General features: G+C 38.7%; 1 protein-coding gene across 3 annotated transcripts; it reads left to right on the forward strand.

The window, feature by feature from the left end:
- Positions 1-1,999: 1,999 nt before the first annotated feature.
- LOC124867221 (EGF-like repeat and discoidin I-like domain-containing protein 3) lies at positions 2,000-17,889 on the forward strand. 3 transcript variants are annotated; one of them, XM_047363549.1, is made up of 10 exons: positions 2,000-2,193; positions 5,514-5,639; positions 5,725-5,856; positions 9,756-9,869; positions 10,075-10,256; positions 10,332-10,487; positions 10,579-10,723; positions 11,137-11,351; positions 11,456-11,611; positions 17,046-17,889. In XM_047363549.1, exons 1-10 carry the CDS (start codon positions 2,118-2,120, stop codon positions 17,187-17,189), a joined length of 1,446 nt encoding a protein of 481 aa, XP_047219505.1. In that variant the 5' UTR covers positions 2,000-2,117; the 3' UTR covers positions 17,190-17,889. The 3 variants fall into 3 exon arrangements, with proteins under 3 accessions (XP_047219505.1, XP_047219507.1, XP_047219506.1); XM_047363551.1 differs by having other exon boundaries at positions 11,167-11,351; XM_047363550.1 differs by having other exon boundaries at positions 2,001-2,193; positions 11,149-11,351.
- Positions 17,890-18,036: the final 147 nt, after the last annotated feature.

Consider the following 18,036-nt stretch of genomic DNA (forward strand, 5'->3'; position numbering starts at 1 on the left):
ATAAAAAAAATCTGAGAGGATAAAACACAGTGATCTCTCGATATTTCATAAAACAATGTAATCGAGTGAGATTTCTGAAAAATGTAGTTTATCTGTTGTTGTTTACATTGTTTGTAAAGAAATTGGCATGCTAAAAGCAGTCTGTTGTATGTTTCTGCTGGAAAATTTAACTTTGGTGATGAGCTCAAATCTTTGAAGTTGGAAGACCCCCTTGCCATCACCCTAATCTTTAGCTTCCTTCACAGATTTTCTATCAGATTTAAGTCATGACTGGTTGAGTCACTGTGAGTCACAACTGTTAACATTACTTCCAGTCAACATATATATATATATATATATATATATTGGGTTCGTGTAATCTTTTTATTTTACCAACATATATATATATATATATATGTTGGTAAAATAAAAAGATTACACGAACCCAAAATCTGACAGGGTGTGAAATATTTTGGGCTTAACTGTTTTTAGTCCAGGGTTTTGGAAACAAAAATCTCCATTTAATGTTGCATTATGTTACTCAGACTCTACCTTGGAGCCAGGTTAAAAAGTGCTTTCTTCAGTGTCTTAGACACACCAAGCCACAACTGTCAATGATAATTTATTAATACACTTTATGACAGGAAAACTGACTTTTTAAAGCCTATGGGTGGTTGCTCTGTGTGTGAAACAAACTACTCCAACTCTCAGGGTTGCCCCTAGAAAAAGTCACACATGGGACCTTTAGGATTCAAACATGTTTTATTTTCTTCTTCTTTTGTTTTACTTTGAAGGCTATAGTCTTTTAATTGTTTTAGCCCAAAAAAGAGCAGTAATGTTTTTCTTTATGTTGGATGGGTTTTTGTGTTTTGGTGTCATGGTGGCGCAGTTGGTAGCACTGTTGCCTTGCAGCAAGAAGGTCCTGGGTTTGACTCCTGGCCAGAGCTCTTTCTGCATTGAGTTTGCATGTTCTGCCCGTGCATGTGTGGGTTCTTTCTGGGTACTCTGACTTCCTGCTACAGTTCAGAAACACCAACTGTTAGGTTAATTGGTCTCTCTAAATTGTCCTTAGGTGTGAATGAGCGTGTGAATGGTTGTTTGTCCTGTGTCTCTGTGTTGCCCTGTGATGGACTGGTGACCTGTCCAGGATGTACCCTGCCTCTCGCCCGTAGACTGCTGGAGATAGGCACCAGTCACGACCTTGTACGGAAGAACCGGGTATAGAAAATGGATGGATTTTTAGGAAATGTTTGTCATAATTGCACCTCGTATATTATCAAGAAAAACACAATATATAATTTAGGCTATTTTTGTTACATTTGAATGTTCTATTTATATGTAATAATGCAACAAAACCTCTATAATTCTGACCTCTATATTAGTTCTGCTGCCAACTAGTAGTTAAGTGTGTAATTTCATACGATTTCTTCTAAATTTTTATTTCAACCCAGTCTCTGAGATGGTAATTTCAGGTATCAACCGAATGTCCGTCAATGCTGAGGGTCCAGTTTGTGCTGTCTGCATTGTGAAGGAACCCATTTCCCTTTGGAAAATCTGAAAAAATGCTGAAATGGTCATCATTTGCATGAATAAATAAATGAATGTTGCAATGCACTGAAGCTCGTATTTACTCTTAAAATCATATTCATAAAAATATTAGAAATATGAACCTGTCCAACTAGGGGTCAGTTTAGAGTAAGGCATCTGATTTACCCTCCTGGGCTCCCTTGGAGGTGGGGTGGAGTGGAGGAAAAATGATATCAGGATTGTAATCTATGACTCATGTTGTAGAGAAATGATTTTGTTACGGCCTCACTCGTTTTGGACGCTTTGTAATCGGAGTATTTGATCAAAATATTCATTGTTTTGAATTATTTCTCAAACAGAAATAATACTAGAAATAATAAAGGAAAACTGAGAAAATATTGGACTTTTTCCTCGTCCAGCCTTGTAAACTTTAATCACGTGACGTCAACTCAATCGGGAATTAGCCTATCAGAAAAAAAGATCCCAGAGTAGTCACTCAGTCAGAATGCTGGTATTTCCGACAGCACGTTAAGGCAGCGCTTGTAGAAGTGAAGTGCAGCTCTGACCCAACAAAACTCCACGGAACAAACAAAAGTTAGGAAAAAGTAATTATGACAGCCAAAGGGAATACAGCTACAGCGACTTACGCAGCCTTGCTTCTGCTGCTTTGCGTGTGTTCAGTCAGAGGTAGGTCTTCGCGATAAATCTGATTTGAGACGCGTCGTTTCAAATCAGATTTACTTTGCTCAAAACCCATTTTAAGATTTCTTTATTGTTTTCGGGCTGTTGGTTCATAGGAAAGTTTCTACAACTGAATGTAGAGTCCATCAGAGCTCTTATTTTCCATGGTACCGTGTTCCCCTTTTTTTTTCCAATATGATGTAATTTCACAATGGAGTGAGAAAAACGACTCATGAGCCTGTTTGGTTTCTTTTTCTTTTTGTTTTTTTTAGCCTATAACCCAAGATCAAATGAATGGAACAAATACAAAGGAGTTTTTTCCAGAGGTTTTGCTGAATGTATATCTGAATTATAATCGATGCATGAATTAAATCTTCTCTTCAGCTACCAGGTTATTATTGTCGTGGTGGAATGGTCATTAAATGTGACTTAACTCTGTTATTACATGCGACACTGTTATTACTAAGGTCTATTTTGAACAGAGGTTTTTGTAAGAAACCGGTTGTGAAAATAAAGGCTTGCACTGGTGTTGCGTGTTTTGCATTATGCGCCATTCACATTACACTGAAGGTTCCACAGTGCTGTGCAAACATTATGAGTCACCCATTATTTTCTTTATATTTTACTATTAAAAATGTAATCCTTTAAAAGTCCCATCATCAATATTTCTTCCATTTTTTGTTCGGACATTGTTTTTTTTACTCACTTTCTGTCTATTTCCTGCATCTGAACATGATGGCATATTGATCTGTATGGGCTCGATGAATATATATAGAAAGAAAACTAGAGGACAAAAGGAGTAGTCATGGCCGAACAAATACAAAGCTTTCTGACATTGACAGACATCTCATAGTCATTTTGGCAGCATAAAAATGGCAGCAACACCTTAAAAACCTTCAGCTAATCAACTATGTTTTGTCAAACTGTATTGTTTTTGGTGTTGAAATGGGAAACAATTTTGTCTTTATGCTAATGACAAAGCATCTAAAACTCTTATAGAATTTGACTTTTTGCTGAAGTGTTGGTTGATTCCTTGTGTTCAGGAGCCAACGAGATTCGAGAAAAGTTTTGAAGGACCTCCAAAGACAGTGAAAAAAACATCACCCAAGACTTTTGCACAAAACTTTAAAATTTGATCGCATTGACAAAGACATGTGCCAACAAAAATAGATTTACCTTTTTGCCATTTTATTTTGTAGTGTTGATGTTTGTGTGACAGCTTTCTGGTGTTTGAGGTTGTGGAGATGGTGCAGGAAATAACACCATATGTTCTCCTGTCTGGAACAAGCAGGAACCAGCTGTCCACTCACCTAAATTCTGATCAACCTGGAAATGTGCCGCTGACCCGGAGGAATTACAATGTGCTAGGCAACTTTGTGGCCACCAGGTGTTTCGGATCGTTTTGAATGAATGACCTCTGTCACTGAGATGTTTTCATACGTGTATTTGCCCATCAGCATCATTGGTCAGGTGAGCTGTGTGTGTTCTCAGCTTCTCCTGAGCTGCTGCACTGAAATGTTGTATAACTGTTCACAGTCTGGAACTGCATGCTTCGGTGCAACCTGGCTAATCCCGCTAGATCCTAATCCCAAGGATAAACGGGGTTGAATGTCTCTGACAGGTTGGCAGAAGAGAACTATACTGTATACAACTTTCTCTATTTTGTAATCATTTTTCTTTCCTATCTTTTGTTTTTGTCTATCTGTTGTAACTGTAAGATTTTATTTTCGGCAGCTATTTTAAAAAAGTCCTCCCACTGATCTTTTCTAGATGTAGCACAGCCAGTCTGCTCAGCTGAAAGTAGTGTGACTTTGTGGTATCTTGTAGACTCCCAACAGTCACAGTGTCTGACCATAACTTAATTTAAACCTGCCTTGAGGATGCTTTGTACCAGTTTGACCACCAAGGACTACTCAGTTATTTTGGTTTGATCTAGGGTCATAATTTCTCATTTCTTAAGATTCAACCAGCCCAAACTGGAAACAAAATCCTAATCTATGGAAATAGGGTGTAATATAAATCTTTAGAAAATAATATCCACTTAGATTAAATGAAATGTGAGTTTATAATCTATAATCTATAAAAAAAAAAACCTGATTGAGTATGAAATGGATATTGGTTGCCTCAAAATGACAACACAGGGCTACATTATGGGTTCCTCCAACCACCTTTACCATAACACCAAGTTACTGTTAGATCTATATACCGTATTTTTAGAACCATTGATTATTTTCTATTTTGATTTACTCTATCACGATGTCCACACTGCCTCCCCTCACCATCCTCAGCAACATTTTGTCTACTGGGGATCACTTATGGTTCCTAGGAACCACCTTTTGTCTGGACCTGAGATGGTCCTCACACATAGACACTGTTCGGAAGAAGGTCCAGCAGAGACTGCACTTCCTGCGGCAACTCAAGAAATACAACCTTCCACAGGAGCTGCTGGCTATCTTCTATACTACCGTTAATCAGTTTGTTCTGTGTTTGTCCATCACTTTGTAGTTTGGCTCATCCCAAAAATAGGACAAGTCCAAACTACAATGAACAATCAGGTCTGCAGAGAGGATCATTAGAACTGACCTTCCCTCTATCCAAGACTTGTACAGGAGGTCTAGGGTCAGGAAAAGGGCAGCTAACATCTCTGCAGACCCCACACATTATGGACACAAACTGTGTCCATAATGTGACTTTTATCTTCAGGTCAGCGCTGCAGACCACTATTTGCCGAAACCAGCCGCCACAGAGTTACTTTCTTACCCCAGGCTGTCACTCTGGTGAACACTTAGCAGTTAGAGTGCCCAGAATGATACATAACATATTTACACTAATTCAACCATGTCTTCCTCTTTTGTAAAAAACAACATATGTAAACATTTTACAAGGAAAATAATTATTTCTCAACAATTTTTATATATTTATATTTAAAATGTCTTCTTAAAGAACAAAGTGGAACCAATGTCAAATAATTTGTTTGTGTGCATAAACTTGGAGAATAAAGCCGATTCTCATTCTGATTGTGCACAACTGAATCTGAACTTGAGTGAAAGGATATCAGAATCAAAACAACGAAAAAAATCTAGAGATGCACTGAGAAATTGGCTGGTGACAGAAATCAGCCCTTGTCTGTTTCATTGGCCCTGAACAATAAGCGGAAAGTCACAAACTAAAAAATATTTTTCCAGTCAATGCACGTGTTTTAGTCCATAGAAAGAAAGCTGAAAATTAATATTAACCATTGTATGCCTGATTCATGCATCTCTAGCATATTTCAATGGGCCAGCACAATTCTTAATAATCCTCACTGTTTTTCTTCTTATGTTTAGGCGACTACTGTGAGGTGAATTCTTGCCACAATGGAGCTACATGTGTGACAGGAGTAGGAGAGGATCCTTTCATCTGTATCTGTGTAGACGGCTTTGGTGGAGACACCTGTAACCTTACAGAGACAGGTAGAGTGCAGAAGGAGAGAAACGTCATGCTAGAAAAGACGTGTGGTAAAAGTCTGAGAGATTTTACTAATCATCCTTCCTCCAGGACCATGCAGTCCTAACCCCTGTAAGAATGACGGTTCTTGCGAGGTCATCGCTCCGACCAGACGAGGAGATGTTTTCAACGAATACGCCTGCAGGTGTCCGCCCGGCTTTCAAGGAGTGCACTGCCAAATTAGTAAGATGTTGCTGCCCTACCTTTGCTTGCTACTGTAATCAGTATTATAACTCCAGAGCTCATTTTTGCTTTTGTTTAGGATATTTGAAAGGGCTTTTACTACTTACTGTTAACATAGATAATGTTTTGTAAGGAAACCATGAGAAGTATTAAAAACAAAATAAGAAAAGCACAAACAAACTATTGTGCAAGTTGAAGGCAAATGAACGGGACCTTTATGTTAAAAAAATAGTGCAGTAGGAAATGAAAGTTGCACATTGCCCTTGAGTGAGATCTTCTTGGAGTGCTAACGGTACATCAGCAGTGAAAGAGATGTGTCCGCTCTGTAGATCCATGAAAGGGTCTCATTCAGTAGAATCCGTGGTGTTTTTGTTTGGTTAATTTGTGAAAGACCACTCTAAGACTCTTAGCATTCAGATGTCCTCCTCTCAGGGTCAGCACTGCATGACACTGCTATTTGTGCTGAAGCTTGATCCAAACACATGAAGAATTTCAAGTCCCATCTTGGCTTGCAATTACTGGAATATCAGCCGTTTGATTCATAAAAAGGGATACTTTGTAAATGTACATGAATGGAAAACTAGAGAAAATACTGAAGACTGTTTTTACTGTTTATTTACCGGGGAGAAATTTTGATGAATGAACCCTCCCCAAAGCCCACTATCTCACCACCAATTGTAATGTGTCTGCAGGCGGGTCATCTGCTCCCGAACATTTGTAATTTTTAATCAGCCTAATCTAAAATTTTGCTCAGCAACTCTGCTGTTTAAATTAGGCTAAAGCCGTCTCGTCTAACCTGACAAGATAAAGTCACAGCTTCGACAAAAAATTTGAAAAAAGTTTGAAGTGCCTTTTTATTTAGCCCACTTTATTCTGATACCCCTAAACATAGCCGACTAATTGGTAAATGGAGTCCCCCCTGTGTGTAATTTAATCTCTGAATAAATCCAGCTGCTCTGTAAAAATCTGCAATGATTATTAGCGAATAATAGTGAACAACAGTATCATAAAGACCAAGTCACAGAGCAGACAGGTCAGGGATTAAGTTGTAGAAAAGTATAAAGCACGGTTAGCAAAGATTCCCACACAGCACTGTTCAGTCTATCATTGGAAAATGTAAAGGTCAGCTGAAACCCTACCAAGACATGGCCGTCCACCTAAACTGGCTGGCAGGGGAAGGTGAGCATTAATCAGAGAAGCACCCAAGAGGGCATAACTCTGGAGGAGCTGCAAGGATCCACAGCTCTAGTGGTAAAATCTGAGGAGGACAACTATTATTATTATTATTATTTTTTCAACAGGGAAGATGGATGGAGCTAAAAGCAGGAAAAGACTGGAAGACAACCTATTAGAGGTGAAGATTCACCTTCCAACAGGATGACAACCCTAAACATACAGTCAGAGCTACAGTGGGCTGGTTTAGATCAAAGCATACTGCAGCAGAATAAAAGTCCAGATGTAATCTGAGAATTTTAGACGATACCTAAAAATGCCCACCATTCAGTCTAATTGAGCTTGATCTATTTTATAAAGATGAATAGTCAGTAATATCAGGCTCTAGAAATGCAAACCTGGTAGAAACATATTCTAACAGACTTGCAGCTGTAATTTCCACAAACTTTCGGCTCAGAGGGCTTGAATTCATGTGCATGCCACGCTTTTCAGATTTGTCAAAACGTTTGATAACCATGTATTGTTTCCCTTCCACTTCACAATTATGTACTACATTGTATTTACCTGTCACATGAAATACATAGACGTTTTGTGGTTGTAATGTGACAAAATGTGAAAAATGTAAGGAATATAAATACTTTTGCAAGGCACTGTACGATAGGCTACTTCCCAGTTCGTTTCTCTGCCAGATCGCTTGTTATACATGTAAGCTGTGCTGAGCCAGTGATGTCGTAGCCATTCAGGCAATCCTCTTAGCATTTACAGAAACAAGGCCAAAACAGATTCATCTGGCAAAATATCAACATGTTGTCTGCTTTAGTTTGGAACCTTATAGGTTGTGGGGTGAAAGGGCACGGTTACAGTTAATATCACATTTCAATATTGGTAGACCTTCCCAGCAACATCAATATCATATATTATTTGTTTGGACGCTAATCAACCCAAACCATTTATGATTTTGTTGTACAACTAAGCATAGAGCAAAAAGTTGTCATTTTTCTCAGATATCTTCAACAGCTTAGTGTAAACTAGTGTGATTATTCACAGGATAAAAACAAACAAAATAAGTATAACTATACAAAGTGCATAAAACAGCTTGAGGAAGAAAGCTCTACAGGGGGTGTGAGGAGTCTCTGAGAAGGTTTAGTGTCCTGTTTCTGCAGTGTCTTTAAAACAGATCTGGACAGAGGGCAGGGGACACTCCAATGACCTTCTGAGCTCCCCTCACAATCCTTTAAAACCCAGTCAAAATCCGACCCATTAGATTAAATGAATGGCTCATGGTGATAAATAAGAAATGTCAACCTTTAACGTGTAGAAAGTAGTACTTCCACATACAAATCCGTATCCGCTGCTGGGGAGGAAAGAATGGGATTTATTTTAAAGGCAGTTGCTGACCTTTTACTATTTGAGAAGTTACATTAACACCAATCTGTGTGCACAACTGTTGGCCTCATACAGAATAGTTTAAAAAAATCTATCAACTTCTAAGGGCTGCACAATGTTGTGGAGAGCAGACTGCTGTTCTCAGGCATTACAACTTGAATAAACATTTTTCACTTTTCATATTTCCATAGCTGTTTCTCTTTAAGATATATTTTTTACAGTAAGCGAATAAAACATTTTCAGCTGTCATTGCACCAAGCCTTGTTTATTGTTCAGTTGCTATGACTACGGTTTCCATTAGCTAATAAAAACAAAGTCATGTTTAGAGCCAGTACTTTTGAAAGAACCGAGTTCAGACAACAATAAACAACAGTCACAGTTATTCATGTGGCCATTTGGGAAAATTAGTTACCAATCCGAGATATAGCTCACATACAAGGAATAAACAACCAATAAATATCCAGGGTTCAAGAAAAAAAGCATAAGCAGATACTCAAAGTAATCATGAATTTATATAAGTCTGCATACATCATTTAATAGATTCTGTTGGCTGTGATTCAGTAGCTGATTTTAGCCTGGAGTGGATCCATGTGTAAGCAACAAGAGGTGCAACAACCTGGCCCAGTTGCAGCGGGTGCTAAACAAATGGTCAGTCCAGACTCTCAGGCTTCTAGGTCAGCGTAATCCTTCTGTTGTTGCTGAAGTCACCCATGTGCCACTAACCCATCTGTCTGTACCATGGGTTGTTTGGGTTGTTCTAACCTTTTAGCTGCTTTTTGAACCATGTGACCAGAACATTTGTGTGTTTACCCACATGGTACGCAGGGAAGTAGATATAAAGAACAGCATCCAGTGCTTCCATAACAATGTGTCCACAGAGTGTTTTATGGTATCACAGCCTCTGTTACATTTCAGTAAATAGGTGGTTTTAAAAGATTAATTGAAAGTGTCACGCTGTGCTTGTCATCTCTTAACTTGCAGATATGGATTCCTGCTGCGTTAGAGCTCCATCTTGTGGAGATTAGTGTGCATTGAACTGAAATTTGGGCAGAAGATGTTACTGCAGACATTTTCTTTTTCCACTGTGGCTGAACTCCGGTGTTATTCTACACAAATTCATTCTCATATTAGATTTAGAAATGACTCCCACAGTCACTTTTCCCAATTGTATTTTGGGGGGAATGATGATGGGTCCACCCTTCTTAAACACCCACTGTCTCTGTTTACTGTTTGGGTCATTTTTGCATCAGATCTCTGACAATAATTAGATTTGTTTGTGTTAAATATTTCCTGTTTCCTATTTACTTAGTTAAACATAATAGGTTGCTGTGTTTTTCCAGATGTGAATGACTGTGCCAAAGAGCCCTGTAGAAATGGAGGGACCTGTCGGGACCTTGAAGGCGACTACACCTGCCAGTGCCCGTCACCGTATGTTGGGAAGCAGTGCCAGCTACGTATGTTCACCAGTTTCTACAGATATGAGCACACTACTTCTCTTTAGAAAACATAAAAAAATTTACTTGACTTACAGAATCTAAATACCCCATATTAGCCATTTTAAGGAGTTGTCTCACATTCTAAAGAGTCTGAATCTAATCAAGCATAAACTCTGTGAAAAAGAAATTATTATTAAAACTCAAAGCTAATGTTTCATCATAGGTTGTATTTCTCTGCTGGGTATGGAAGGAGGAGCAATTGTGGAGTCTCAGATTTCTTCGTCCTCTGTGCACTATGGTGTTCTTGGTCTCCAACGCTGGGGCCCCGAGTTGGCCCGACTCAACAACCAAGGCATTGTCAACGCCTGGACATCCGCCACCCACGACAGGAACCCTTGGATTGAGGTGAGAGAACAGAGCGTTTTCAAGTGAGACAATAATGAGCATTCAGTCTAATGACGCTTCAGTGTTTGTTTTCAGATTAACGTGCAGAAGAAGATGCGTCTAACGGGCATCATCACTCAGGGAGCCAGCCGCATGGGTGCAGCAGAGTACATCAAGGCCTTCAAAGTGGCGAGCAGCCTGGATGGAATCGGCTACGTCACCTACAAAGGAGACGGCGTACGAAGAGACAAGGTCAGATGTGACTTTATTTTAAAAACTACCTGGCATTTTGCAGTTTCTTCAGTATACTCAATCCTTTCCTTCCTGTGTTTGTGGACTGCAGGTGTTTGTGGGGAACACTGACAATGATAGCACAAAGACCAACCTTTTTGACCCTCCCATCGTGGCCCAGTACATCCGCATCATCCCCGTGGTCTGCCGCAGGGCCTGCACCCTGCGCATGGAGCTGGTGGGCTGTGAGCTAAATGGTAAACAACCACAAAACATGACCATATTTCAAACAGTTATTAATAACTTTATCTAATTTGAAAAACTCAAGCCAGAATCATAGTGTCGCTATAAAGATGATATAAAACTGCAGGAACTGAAATCTTTCCATGAAAAGCGTTCATGTGAGCAGGTTTAGGTATTTTAGTGATCTTCATTACCTGCATTCTGCTACACTATCTTTACCTCTTTCTATTCCTTCTTTATTTAAAACTACCTGGTGTTAAATTGGTTTAAACCTATTGCTAATCGAAGCCAGTTTCCTTTAAAAATCGGATGAAGTTGTTTCTTCTTTTCTTCTGGGTGTATTCACTGTCTTTTCCCTTTCTTTCTTCTCTTTCTCTCCCTTTCTCTTTGTTTCCCAAATCCCGTGTTTTTTTGTTTTTCGGTTTTGCTTTTGATTCAGTTTATTCAAACACGACAGGTTGCTCCGAGCCTCTGGGAATGAAATCTCGGCTCATCTCAGACGACCAGCTTTCAGCCTCTAGCACTTTCCGCACGTGGGGGATCGATACCTTCACCTGGCACCCTCAGTTCGCCCGGCTGGACAAGGCGGGGAAGACAAACGCCTGGTCTCCCGCTCAAAACAATCGCTCGGAGTGGATCCAGGTCCAGAAAACTTTAGCGATCGATGTTGGATTGATGATCGATGTCTTTGAATCCAGTTTATTATGCAGAATCTTACTGTTTTTTTTCTTCTGCCTACTCCTCAGGTGGACATTGGTAAAACAAAACAGCTCACAGGCATCATCACTCAGGGTGCGAAAGACTTTGGGGTGGTGCAGTTTGTTTCAGAGTTTAAAGTTGCATACAGCAATGATGGAGAGTCGTGGAGTGTCGTTAAAGATGAGAAGACTAGCGGAGATAAGGTCAGGCATGCATGAATACTTTAAATGTTCTTCCATAATACCTTATTTTCTGTATATAATACACTCCACTAGTGTCGGCACCATTGGGAAAGATGTGTAAAAAAACACACTTCCAGTTGCTTTAATTTTTTTTTAATCAATTATTGATTTGACTGTAAATACGGTTCAGTTTAGACTAGTAGCAATTTTTGGTGCTATTTCCTGATTCATGAAGATCAACTGACTTTTAATTTACTGGAGAAACATATTCTCTTGTCTTTCCTACTTTGAAGAGTGGCTGAGAGAATAGGCTTCTGTGCCATATTTATTGCCAGAGGAGACAGTCATGGATTACTAATTGAAGTTTAGTTGATACTTTGATTGATTTAAACAAGGGAAGCATACATTTAAATAATGCTTCAGTTACATTTATTGAATATGAATTGTTAGGGGTACCAATAACTGTTGCAAATATGATTTAGGTGGAAAATAATTATTTAACATGGATTTAAAATTGAGCTTGATTTCTCTACATTTCTCTACTGGCCGAATTTATTAGTTCTCCAAAACTCTGACAACCCAAGGTTCAGACCAGGAAGCAGGGTCGTAGTTTTCCTCTCTGCAGCTTCTGTACTGCTACCCACCCATTACACTATTAAGACAGTGTCTCGCCCACGGCCAAAATTGAATAGATTAAAAAATAATCTAAAAGGAGGAAATCAGGAAAATCTAATAAAAATAAACACAACTCAGACCGAAAAGAAAAATAAAACAATTAAATGTGGCTTATTGAACATAAGATCTCTCTCTTCAAAGACATTGCTAGTTAGTGACCTGATTTGTGACAATCAGATTGATTTACTTTGCCTCACAGAAACCTGGCTGCAGCAAGAGGATTATGTTACTATAAATGAGTCAACTCCTACTAATTATTTAAATTTTCACATTCCTCAAAATACTGGGCGAGGAGGAGGAGTAGCAACCATCTTTCAGTCGGATTTATTGATTAGCCCCAAACCAATCAATAGCTACAACTCTTTTGAATATTTAATACTTAGTTTTCCTCACCCAAATTGCAAAGCACTAAAACCATTTTTGTTTGTTGTTTTGTACCGTCCACCAGGCCCTTACTCTCAATTTCTAGATCAGTTTTCAGACCTTTTATCTGATTTAGTGTTAAATACAGATAAAGTTATTATAGTGGGGGATTTTAACATTCATGTAGACACTGAAAGTGATAGCCTAAATATAGTGTTTAATGCTATCTTAGACTCAATTGGCTTTGATCAACACATTAACAAACCTACCCACCTTTGTCTTCATTCTCTGGACCTTGTGCTGACATATGGCATTGAGTGTAAAGACATAACAATATTCTCTCATAACCCTGTCCTGTCTGACCTTTGAGTTTAATTTAACCGAGTACTCCACACCTGAAAGAAAATTTCATTATAGTAGATCATTATCAGGTGATGCTGTAACAACCTTTAAAGAATCTGTTCCACTTTTAATTTCCTCATTATCACTGAAAAGCACAGTGGAGGGCAATAATTCTGTTTCTGCCCCTTCACAAATTGATTCTTTTGTTCATAGTGTTTCTTCATCATTGCGTGATGCATTAGACAATGCAGCCCCCTTGAAAAAGAAGGTAATCATTAATATGAGGCTAGCTCCTTGGTTTAATTCAGAGCTGCGTACTTTAAAGCACAATGTTAGAAAATTGGAGAGAAAATGGCGTTCTACACACCTAGAGGATTCCTACGTAATCTGGAAAAATAGCCTACTGTTGTATAAAAAGACACTTCACCAAGCTAGAACAGCTTATTTCTCATCATTAATACAAGAGAACAAGAATAATCCTAGGTTTCTCTTTAGTACAGTTGCTAAACTTACACAGAGTCATAGCTCTATTGAGCCATCCATTCCCTTAGCTCTTAGCAGCCATGACTTTATTGGATTCTTCTTAAATAAAATTGATTCTATTAAAAAGAAAATCTTTGACATACTCCCGAAGATGATTACTTCATCCTCAGCAAGTGAGACAACATTGGAAATAACTGCAGAACCTGATTTGTGTTTGGACTGTTTTGATCCTGTGGAGCTTCCTGAGTTATCAGAAATATTAGCTTCATCTAAACCTTCAACTTGTATGTTAGACCAACCAAATTATTTAAGGAAGTGTTCCCTCTGATTACCAGCCCCATTTTAGATATGATTAATCTATCTTTAGTAAATGGGTATGTACCACAGGCTTTAAAGTTAGCTGTAATTAAACCTTTACTTAAGAAACCTTCGCTTGATCGAGATGACTTGAAAAATTACAGACCTATATCCAATCTTCCATTCTTATCTAAAATTCTTGAGAAAATAGTTGCTAATCAAATGTGTGAGCATTTACACAGCAATGACCTGTTTAAAGAGTTCAAGTCAGGTTTCAGAGCTCATCATAGCACTGAAACAGCTCTGCTGAAAGTCACTAATGATATTCTTATGGCCTCAGATAATGGACTTGTGTCTGTTCTGGTTCTGTTAGATCTCAGTGCTGCATTTGATACAGTCGATCACAAAATTCTCTTAGAAAGGCTGGAATATGCTGTAGGAATCAGGGGAACAGCCCTAAGCTGGTTTAAATTTTATCTGTCTGACAGATTCCAGTTTGTTCATGTAAATAATAAATCATCTTTAAACTCCAGGGTTAATTGTGGAGTACCACAGGGCTCAGTACTTGGGCCAATTCTCTTCACTATATATTTGCTTCCAATAGGTCAAATTATCAGGCAGCATGGGATACATTTTCACTGTTACGCTGATGATACTCAGCTTTACTTATCCATAAATCCTGATGAGCCCAACCAGTTAGATAGGCTACAAGCATGTCTTGAAGATATAAAAACTTGGATGACGTTAAGTTTTTTGCTTCTAAATTCAGACAAGACAGAAGTTGTCGTCTTTGGATCGGAGTCTTTAAAAAAGAAACTGCTTAGTCAATCACTTACCCTGGATGGCAATAAATTGACCTCTGATAATAAAGTAAAAAACCTTGGTGTTATTTTTGACCAGGACATGTCATTTAAATCCCATATTAAACAGGTTTCTAGGATTTCCTTCTTTCATCTCCGGAACATTGCCAAAATTAGAAATATCCTATCCAGGAGTGACGCTGAAAAACTAGTCCATGCATTTGTTACTTCAAGGCTGGACTATTGTAATTCTTTACTATCAGGATGTCCACAAAATGCAGTTAAAAGCCTTCAGCTGATTCAAAATGCTGCAGCAAGAGTTCTGATGAAAATTAAAAAGAGAGATCATATTTCTCCTATTTTAGCTTCCCTTCAATGGCTCGTTGTTAAATCCAGAATAGAATTTAAAATTCTCCTCCTCACATATAAAGCCCTTAATGATCTAGCTCCATCATACATCAGAGCTCTGATTGTTCCATATGTTCCTAACAGAGCACTTCGTTCTAAGACTGCAGGTTTACTGGTGGTTCCTAGAGTCTCTAGAAGTAGAATGGGAGGCAGACCCTTTAGTTATCAGGCTCCTCTCCTGTGGAACCAGCTCCCAGTTTTAGTCCGTGAGGCAGACACCCTGTCTACTTTTAAGGCTAGGCTTAAAACTTTCCTTTTTGATAAAGCTTATAGTTAGAGTGGCTTAGTTTATCCTGAGCTATCTTCCTTATTTTTTACCTCCGTCTTCTTCCCTCCCTGTTGGTTGGAGTAAGGGGGAGTCAGGTTTAGCCTAAACCGGCTCAGTTATGGTTGAGGTGCAAACACACCCTCCATTTCTGCTACCTGTATGACCCCTTCTCTTTTCCAATGGTTATAATCAGTCTGACAGAGAGAGGTATCCCAATCATTGTGGTTTTTAGTATAACAATGACCATCAGTGGGACCCTTTGTGAGGTGCCTTGAGACGACATTGTTGTAAAAAAGCGCCGTTTAACTAAATAATCTGAACTGAAACTATCTGTGTAGTTATGCTGCTATAGGCTTAGGCTGCTGGAAGACATAACGACCACTTTCACCCTCTTCGCTACATTCTCACACTACTCTCCAATTTTGCATTGTTTGCTGTTATTTCAGCTTTTAACTTTGTTCTCTCTTTTCTCTTCCTAGAAGCTACACCTGGCCTGACTCTGTGTCTACCTGTGACACCTTTTTGGAGAGGGCCATCGTCCGAGCTTCTGCTTGCAACAACTTAATGCTCACCCTCTACCAATGATCCACATAGCCCTGTCTTTTAGTGTTTAACCCTTTCTCTCTCCTAGACATGGAAATTGACTGAGCTTTTACTGTGACTAACTCTATGTGCTCTCTTTCAGACTCTAACCTTGAAAACTGGCTCAGAGTTTATCTGTTCTTTCTTTCTAGGTGAAACGACTAAAGGAGCTACATCCATTAACATTTACTTTTCCTTCCCATAGAAAGTACTCCTGAATCAGTGTTTCTGTGTTCTTTTTGTGTCTCTGCTCTGTTCTCTCAAACCTCCAGTCGGTCGTGGCAGATGGCCGCTCACACTGAGCCTGGTTCTGCTGGAGGTTTCTTCCTGTTAAAAGGGAGTTTTTCCTCTCCACTGTCGCTACATGCATGCTCAGTATAAGGGATTGCTGCAAAGTCAACGCCAGTGACTGTCCACTGTCTCTACATGCTCATCTGGGAGGAGTGAATGCTGCAAGTCACTGACTGGATGCAATCTGCTGGGTTTCCTTAGATAGAAAAACTTTTTATCCAATTTGAATAAAAAGCTAACTCCGACTGCACTGTTCAATTGTTAGGATTACTTGGAGTGTATGTACCTGACTGTTGTGAAGTGCCTTGAGACAACATGTGTTGTGAATATATATATATATTTATATATATATATATAAATAAAACTGAATTGAATTGAAATTGAATTGAATTTTTGTGAAATTAATTAAATTAATCTACAGCAATGAAAGATTTATTTAGAGAAAGTTTTGGAATGGGGTGGGCATTTTGGGGCCCACTCATAATCTTAGAGCAGCACACTAAAAACAAAGGCAAATCAATTTCAGGAGATTCTTCTTGTGCTCTTGTTATGTAAAGGATTGTATTGGGTAGGGCTAGGAGTTAGTGACAAGCTTAATAAATAAGCAAATAAATGTTGTACATAAATGATAGTCTGGCCAGGGGAAGCCAGTTGGCGAGCCAACAAATTCATACAGGTGGTCATTGCCCACCCTGGCCCCCTCTGTCCCCCCCTTGGTGTCACCTCTGGTTGTGAGCTTGTGGACAGACATCGCTGCTCAGTTTGATTAGTAAGTCTGTAAATCGATAGTGAAAATGTATTGGTTCACCTTGATTGTGTCTAGATCAAAATACACTAATACTGTACTTGGCCCTTCTTAACCATTTAACTATGTCCTTTTAGAGCAGAACCGAAAACTTAAGCAGTCATTTTTGCTTTATGAGTAAAATTTGATTTTGATTTGCAGATTTTCCAGGGAAACACTGACAACAACACTCACAAGAAGAATGTGTTCGAGCCCCCGTTCTATGCTCGATATGTCCGAGTCATCCCCTGGGAATGGCACGAGCGCATCACTCTACGCATGGAGCTGCTGGGCTGTGATGACTAAACCAACAGGACCACTCATCCAGCTGATCTTCCCTCATCCATTTCTTCCACAAACTGTGGAACGTAGATCTCATGTTTAGCACTGTGTGGAGATCATGTCTGACCTTTAACACTTGTAGCACTTTCTCATTAGTGACTTTTTATGTTTACATGGCTACACTATTTGATATTCCAGCCTTTGGAGACTTACACAAAGCTCCTCGGATTCTTTGTAGCTTTAGTAGCTTTGTATGTATTAAAAATGTCTTTAATTAGGGTAATTTACAGCCTGTGTTGATTTGTTTTAGTTGTTAACAACATGCACATACAGATACTTAACTTCACACTTTGGCTATTTCTTACTTATGCACAAACCTGCAAAATGATGGAGGACATGTGAGATAAAGAGCATTCTTTGGTATTTACTACCGCCCCAGAAAAAAAAAAACAGATAAGAGGAGAATGTCCATTGTGAAACAGCTACGATACATAAACTGGTATTGAACAGATGTTTGCAGTTTTCTCAGTTGATGCTTTTTATGTAATTTACATAATTTTCTGTGTAACTAATGTGTAATTGTGCTTTAATTTGATTACTTGTAAAACACATGTGAAATATATTGAAAATGTGCAAAACAAATTGGGAGATTTTTCATATGTTTCTTTTTTTAACTCGTTGTGGGTCAGGAACTAAGATTGTTAATAAATTTTAACATAATCTCTTCAGTGTGCATGTGTTAAAATGTGTAAATGCAAGCTGTCTTATTAGGTGATAATCATCACCACTTTGTTGGGTATCATTTTAGAAAAGTGAAATGGATTAAGGATACAGTGATATGATGTAATATAAAGTGTGTATCTGCTTTTAT

This window comes from Girardinichthys multiradiatus, chromosome 4 (genome assembly GCF_021462225.1).
Source record: "Girardinichthys multiradiatus isolate DD_20200921_A chromosome 4, DD_fGirMul_XY1, whole genome shotgun sequence".
In the NCBI taxonomy this organism is placed as follows: domain Eukaryota; kingdom Metazoa; phylum Chordata; class Actinopteri; order Cyprinodontiformes; family Goodeidae; genus Girardinichthys; species Girardinichthys multiradiatus.